At 48.5% G+C, this 7,379-nt stretch overlaps 1 protein-coding gene across 1 annotated transcript in view; it reads right to left on the bottom strand.

Annotated features, from left to right (window-relative positions):
- Nucleotides 1-566: 566 nt before the first annotated feature.
- Nucleotides 567-7,379, bottom strand: part of serpine2 (serpin peptidase inhibitor, clade E (nexin, plasminogen activator inhibitor type 1), member 2) — a 9,951-nt gene continuing 3,138 nt past the window's right edge. The window contains exons 2-9 of the mRNA XM_015403627.1: nucleotides 6,434-6,709; nucleotides 6,125-6,352; nucleotides 3,397-3,594; nucleotides 1,754-1,952; nucleotides 1,573-1,670; nucleotides 1,288-1,374; nucleotides 1,131-1,214; nucleotides 567-1,058 (exon numbers count right to left, since the gene is read on the bottom strand). Coding sequence (XP_015259113.1) covers nucleotides 1,021-1,058; nucleotides 1,131-1,214; nucleotides 1,288-1,374; nucleotides 1,573-1,670; nucleotides 1,754-1,952; nucleotides 3,397-3,594; nucleotides 6,125-6,352; nucleotides 6,434-6,692 — 1,191 coding nt within the window. The 5' untranslated portion in view covers nucleotides 6,693-6,709 and the 3' untranslated portion in view covers nucleotides 567-1,020. The remainder of the gene's footprint in view (nucleotides 1,059-1,130; nucleotides 1,215-1,287; nucleotides 1,375-1,572; nucleotides 1,671-1,753; nucleotides 1,953-3,396; nucleotides 3,595-6,124; nucleotides 6,353-6,433; nucleotides 6,710-7,379) is intronic.

Genomic DNA, 7,379 nt, shown 5'->3' with positions numbered 1-7,379 from the left:
GGTCCATGGAGGGGCCCATAGAGGGGTCAATGAAGGGGCCAATAGAGGGGTCCATGGAGGGGCCAATAGAGGGGTCAATGGAGGGGCCATGGAGGGGCCCATAAAGTGGTCCATGGAGGGGCCTATATTGGGGGGCCCAGCCTCGAGCAAATTTCATTTATCTTTCCCTCTTAAAGCACCAGTTCCAGGAATGGTGTCCCTGATCTGCTGTCCTGTGTCTCATCTTTAGAGGATCGCAGCCATGCAGGCTGGCCCTCAGCATGATGCTGCCATCTCAGCGCTTCACTCTAAAAACTGTTCAGGATGAAAAGCAGATTTCCTCCATTTTACTCTCCTTAGGAGTAAATCACACACCAGTGACCTCATTAAGACCTTAAACTCAGTGGGTTAGAGGCGTTAAACCTGATGGCGGTCCGGTTCCAGGGGTGTGAATACTTCCACTCAGAGCCGCAGGTTGACCGACTTTCAGCTGATAATGGATGCTGCAGATTCTGGGATTTGTTGGTGGATTTAAGCCAATACTAAAATCAAGTTTATTTTTATGCCCTTTACTCTAAAAAGGTTTAGACAACAATGTTGATGTTATAAACCGACGTCTTTAATTCTGTTTCCACATGTGAAGCAAACGAGGAATTTCTCAGTAAAGAGAAAACAAAAATTCATAGCAGCCAAGAAAACATCTTAAAGTTTGGAACTGAGGATAACTTAGGAGGGAAACAGACAGACTGGAGTTAAACCAAAGCAGAGAGCAGATAAATAAAGGCATCCTCATTCTCCAGGGTTAAGACATTGGGACATTTAAAGTCTTTTAAAAAAACCTACATCCAAAAATTAAAACATGTTGAAAGCATGTGATGCGCTGCAGAAAACCAACATAAAAAGCCACATTTAAAACAAAGATTTGTCCACGTAGGTCAGAGGTGGGCCGACGGCGTCTCTCTGCGCCTCGTGCACGGCAGTCTGGGAGCTTTTCTCCAGCTGGACCAGCTTCCAGGTCCGTCTGCTTGCTGGACAGGGGCCTCATGGTTGGTTGATCTGGCCCATGAACAGGACGGCGCCTGGAAACAGAAACCATGAGGTCATCGCTTCACTGCTGGAGTCCCGCCTCATGCAGCCGAAGCTGATCTTACCTGTTGGGTTGTGTCTTATGAGGAACAGGAAGGGTCTGTCCACCGTGACCCAGGGGGGGGAGGACCGAGCCATCAGGATGGCAGCTAAACAACACAGCAGGTTAGAGCGAGAGGGCGGGGTCAGACGGCGCCATCTTTAATCCAGAACCATACTTACTGGTGGCTGCTGCTGCCATGGTTCCCTCTTCATTCACCACCACTTTGGATTTCTGCAGAGCCTTGGACACAAAGAGCGGCTCGCTGCCTGAGGGAACAGCAGCAGAAAGGACTTCCTGTCAGCCAGCGATTGGACGATCTACCTTCAAACTAAGACATGACTGTTTTACGCCACATGGTGGCAGTAGAGCTCTGAGGCGGCTGCAGCGTCCTCCTCAGGCTTTAACATCCTAAACAAACCTCCTGCAGCCGCGTTCGCTCTGCGTGTGATGATGCTTTCACTCACTGAGGTGCATGAAGTCGGCTGCATCCTGACTGAACGCGTCTGTGATTCCCAGCGCCATCAGCGGACCCTTCAGGTCCACCTCTGCATCTGCAGAGAACCTGCAAACAGAGCCAGAACCTCCAGTTAGCCTTCCTGTCTCTCCAAGCCGCGGCCCGAGGCGTGCATCTCTGTTCAGACTGACTTGGGGAGGAGCAGGCGGACTTTCCTCATGTGCATGAGCTTGGTCCAGCTCTGAATGGTGGCCGTGCTGATGTGTGGAATGACGCTGGACAGAGACACGTCCTCGTCAGCAGGGACAACAATCAGCATGCTGATGGAGTTTCCGTGGTACGGCAGCTCGATCACCCGGTACCTGAGCCCCTGTGGCGTGCTGGCCATGCCTGGCAGGAAAACGGGTCAGAAGACATTTAACAGACGGTTTAATGGAATAACGAAGCAGAGAACATCTCTACAACCATCACTTTACAGACAGAAGGTCTGAGGAATCGCCTGAGGAGCAGCAACCTGGAGAGACCTCTGCCGTCCTTCCCTGCGCTCCATGGAGCGCCCAGAAAAACATTCAGAAGAAATGAACAAGCATCGATTTCCAAAGAAAAAAAACAAAAACAGCAGGACTAGATAAAGAGCAGGAGGACAGGAGGACACATTTCTGCTCCTGGAGGAGGTAGAACATGCTGGACCAACCAGACGCCAGGACCGAGTCTGAGGCGCTGATCTTCAACAGGTTGGAGTTTTCAAAGCTTCACAGCAGGTCCTTATGTTGGGCCCTGACAGGCCTGGAGCCGTCAGGGCCCAGTAGTGTGATTCTGCAACGCGCCGACTGTGACCCGCCCCCCTGCTCCATAACAGCTTTAAATATAGCTGCTGCATCATTTCACAGCAGGATGAAAACATCCTGTCGACAGACGTGTGACTCTTTAGGACCCGGACCAGCAAAGAGGCCGAATCAGAAACCGTTAGGAGCTGGCAGCAGTTTGGCTCATTCAGTACAGTCATTAGAACTTCACTAGAACTTCACTAGAACTTCACTAGAACTTCACTAGAACTCATTAGAACTTCACTAGAACTTCAAAATGTTCTATTAGGGGTTTTATTCAGGCTCGTCGTTTTATTATTATTTTTTTATCAAAACTATATCGACCAAAATTTGGCTGTAATTTCCAGTGTTACCAAAAATAAAAACTATTTTAAAAAAGCTGTTTAACTGAGAGGCGAGAAAAACTCAATGAATCCAGGATGAGTTCAAAGATTGAGATCTTTTACAGCAGAATTCCTCAGTTCTGGTCCTGAAGGACCTGGAGAACCTGGAGGTCCTGAAGGACCTGGAGAACCTGGAGGTCCTGAAGGACCTGAAGGACCTGGAGGTCCTGAAGGACCTGGAGAACCTGGAGGTCCTGAAGGGCCTGGAGAACCTGGAGGTCCTGAAGCACCTGGAGAACCTGGAGGTCCTGAAGCACCTGGAGAACCTGGAGGTCCTGAAGCACCTGGAGAACCTGGACGTCCAGTGTCTTACATACTTTAGACATGTCTCTGCTTCTGCATCCAATGACCTCCTCAGTCTGCTGTCAGGTTCTCCAGAGTCCTCCTTAGTATCCAAGTAGCCAAGGTGTGTTGAAGCAGAGGCGCGTCTAAAAGGTGCAGGTTACTGGACCACCAGGACCTTCAGGACCACCAGGACCTTCAGGACCACCAGGACCTTCAGGACCACCAGGACCAGAAGCCTGTTTCACAGCAAACACTTTGGACAGATAAAGCATCTGTCTCAGAACAGGTCCTGGTGAAGTCTGCCTGCTTGTGAGCACGCTCAGACAGAACAGGACTCACCCAGGTTAAAGATGGACAGCTGGGACATCATTGGGACTTTGGACACGTCTCCGTCTCCAGCCGTGAACGGCCTCATCTTGGTGTTATTGGGCTCAAAGCAGGACTTCCATAAACCCTTGAAGTAGATGGAGTTGAGCACTACCAGACGGGTCAGCGGCGAGTCCAGCATGACTGCTTTCATCAAGCTGGTGATGTGACCTGCAGAAATAAACAGACTAGAGGGAAGCTGGAAGAAAAGCACACAGAAAGGAAGTAAAACTGCAGACTCATGCCTCAGAACACTCAGCAGAACCACCGCATCATGAATAACGGAGCAGATACCTGAACAGGAAGCATCTGAGGAAGCGGGGCTACGCAGCACAGCATCATGACAGAAACTCAACTTCAGAACGATGTGGGAGGAGCCAAGATTAGCTCCTTGTTCAACGGGAAAAAAAGGTTGAAGCAACTGCACTCCATGTTTTATACGAATGAATTCTCTTCAGTATAAAGTGACTCCCTTCTCAGAAAGTATTCACACGCTGCACCTCCCTCTCTGAAGTAAGTCTTCAAACCCATCGTAGGAATTTATTTTCTGTGAAGATTGACAGCCTTCATCATGATCGGGTTTATGTTAACAAGGCATCTGCCCACTTCCTGTCTTTGTGCTTAAAGGGCCCTAATTTTATTATGGTGACTCACAGCACTAGTTCTTCTACACTAAGGTGACCTTCACACGGCAGGTCTAGCTGCTCAGTCTGACATTTTATTGGGCTGTTAAACAATAATATGACCACATCACAGGATGAAGAAAAACTGGATGAAGCCGTGACTGTAAAGTCTGAGGCCCTGGAGTAACGCTCGCATGCCATGGTGTAACACTAATGTCGTATTGCAACGACCTAAAGCCATGGTGTAACATCCTATCCTCGCATTGGAATGACCTGAGGACATGGTGTAACATCCTAAGGTCGTATTGTAACAGCCTGAGGCCTTGGTGTAACACCTCAACGTCGTATTGTAACAGCCTGAGGCCTTGGTGTAACACCTCAACGTCGTATTGTAACAGCCTGAGGCCTTGGTGTAACACCTCAACAATGATTGTAACAGCCTGAGGCCTTGGTGTAACAACCCAACGTAGTATTGTAACGGCCTGAGGCCTTGGTGTAACAACCCAACGTAGTATTGTAACGGCCCGAGGCCTTGGTGTAACACCCCAATGTCGTATTGTAACAGCCCGAGGCCTTGGTGTAACACCCCAACGTAGTATTGTAACAGCCCGAGGCCTTGGTGTAACACCCCAATGTCGTATTGTAACAGCCTGAGTCGATGGTGTAACATACTAAGGTCATATTGTAACAGCCTGAGTCGATGGTGTAACACCTTAATGTCGTATTGTAACAGCCTGAGGCCATGGTGCAACACCCTGACGTCGTATTGTAACAGCCTGAGGCCTTGGTGTAACACCCCGACGTCGTATTGTAACAGCCTGAGGCCATGGTGTAACACCCCAACGTCATATTATAACAGCCCGAGGCCTTGGTGTAACACCCCAATGTCGTATTGTAACAGCCTGAGGCCATGGTGCAACACCCTCACGTCGTATTGTAACAGCCTGAGGCCATGGTGTAACATACTATGGTCATATTGTAACAGCCTGAGGCCATGGTGTAACACCTCAACGTCGCATTGTAACAGCCTGAGGCCATGGTGTAACACCCTCACGTCGTATTGTAACAGCCTGAGGCCTTGGTGTAACACCCCGACATTGTATTGTAACAGCCTGAGGCCATGGTGTAACATACTATGGTCATATTGTAACAGCCTGAGGCCATGGTGTAACACCTCAACATCACATTGTAACAGCCTGAGGCCATGGTGTAACACCCTGACATCTTATTGTAACAGCCTGAGGCCATGGTGCAACACCCTGACGTCGTATTGTAACAGCCTGAGGCCTTGGTGTAACACCCCGACATCGTATTGTAACAGCCTGAGTCGATGGTGTAACATACTAAGGTCATATTGTAACAGCCCGAGGCCTATGTGTAACACCTCAACGTCGTATTGTAACAGCCTGAGGCCTTGATGTAACACCTCAATGTCGTATTGTAACAGCCCGAGGCCTTGGTGTAACACCTCAATGTCGTATTGTAACAGTCTGAGGCCGTGGTGTAACATCCTATGGTCGTATTGTAACAGTCTGAGGCCGTNATTGTGTAACATATTAAGGTCGTATTGTAACAGTCTGAGGCCGTGGTGTAACATCCTATGGTCGTATTGTAACAGTCTGAGGCCATGGTGTAACAGTCTGACGCCGTGGTGTAACATCCTATGGTCGTATTGTAACAGTCTGAGGCCATGGTGTAACATATTACGGTCGTATTGTAACAGCCTGAGGCCATTGTGTAACATCTTATGGTCGTATTGTAACAGTCTGAGGCCGTGGTGTAACATATTAAGGTCGTATTGTAACAGTCTGAAGCCATGGTGTAACATACTACGGTCGTATTGTAACAGTCTGAGGCCATTGTGTAACATACTATGGTCGTATTGTAACAGTCTGAGGCCATGGTGTAACATCCTTACCATGTGGCATAGTGAGCCCAGACCTCACATAGTTCAGGCCCAAGCCATGGGTGGAAATCACACCAGAAATATTCTAGTGCTTCAAAGCGGCCAAATCTGGACTTTGACGAACCAAAGACAAAGTTCCCACAGGCGTGAACAAACTGAGCACTATCCATACCTTTGGTCTTATTGCTGATCCAAGCATTGATGTTGTCCGCCGCTGCGCTGGGGCTGCTGAAGTCTAGGCTCCTACTCTCACACTGAAAGTTGGCTTTATTGGTGGCCACAAAGGTCTGGTCCATTGGGAAACCCTTCTGGCTAAACATGGCATTGGCAATCAGCACAAGATCTTGGTTGGACTTGGTAGTCAGGTTTTTGTGCAGCTTCCTCAGCATCTTATAAGGTCCTGTGCAGAACACAATCTTTAATTAATGTTGAAAGCACTAATATCAGATCATTAAGGTACATCTGCCAGCATCCTCATTACCGTTTCTCTTGTAACGCAGAGAGCTAACGATCTGCTTCCTGGTTTCCCCATGGGCTCCAGGTAGCAGCATGCCCAAGATGGAAGCCACGCCATGGGGTGAGAGCACCACATTTTCCAGAGGCTTGGAACGGACCATCTGCTGAAACACCTGTATCCCCAGATCAGAGCCCCGCTCGCCATATGTGGGAGCTGCTGACAGCACTACCTTACAGGCACAGAGGGCCCCCAGCGCATACAGACCGAGTAAGATTTGTTTCATTTTGGTACCTGTAGAACCTAGGAGAGAAATGATGAACATTGGATGAGCTTCTTCGCTCCTCCTTAGAAAACACACCTGTAAGGAAACATGAATCTACCACAGCCCTCAGAGTCGCATCCATGACCACTCAGAACCTTAAAAGTCCTACCCTAAACAGACTGACCATGACACAGCATTTCCTCCCCAATACCGACGAGGTTTAAACATCAACCATCATTTTAGTTCCTAATATTGTTGAATGTTATAAAAGTCTTGTTCCAAACACAGAATGAACCACTGGGTCATGGAAACTGCCTGAAGCATTGCTTCTATCAGCTAGCTGATATCAGAGGTTTTACATATAGCCCAATAAGCTCCAATATTACGATTAATATTCTCATCAGATTAGGAAAGCAGATTGTCGAGTACCAGATGATCCCACAAGCCGTGCTGTCGTGGGTTTATTTGCCTCAGTAGGGTCTGCAGGGCAAACATGCGGGTCAGATAAAGAGCCGTTCAAAATCTTTTTGATGACTTAAAAAGGCCAAATAATATCATTCAAAGGTAGAACCAGGAACCCCCCACCCCCTGTTCACATCCACTACCTAGCCCATTCACGTCCAATAGCTAGCCTGTTTAGATCCACTAGCTAGCCCGTTCACGTCCAATAGCTAGCCTGTTTAGATCCACTAGCTAGCCCGTTCACGT

Source organism: Cyprinodon variegatus, unplaced genomic scaffold, assembly GCF_000732505.1.
Source record: "Cyprinodon variegatus isolate N-32 unplaced genomic scaffold, C_variegatus-1.0 Scaffold1529, whole genome shotgun sequence".
Taxonomy (NCBI): Eukaryota; Metazoa; Chordata; class Actinopteri; order Cyprinodontiformes; family Cyprinodontidae; genus Cyprinodon; species Cyprinodon variegatus.
The sequence above is the reverse complement of the archived record's forward strand: the minus strand, read 5'-3'. Positions and strand labels throughout refer to the sequence as shown.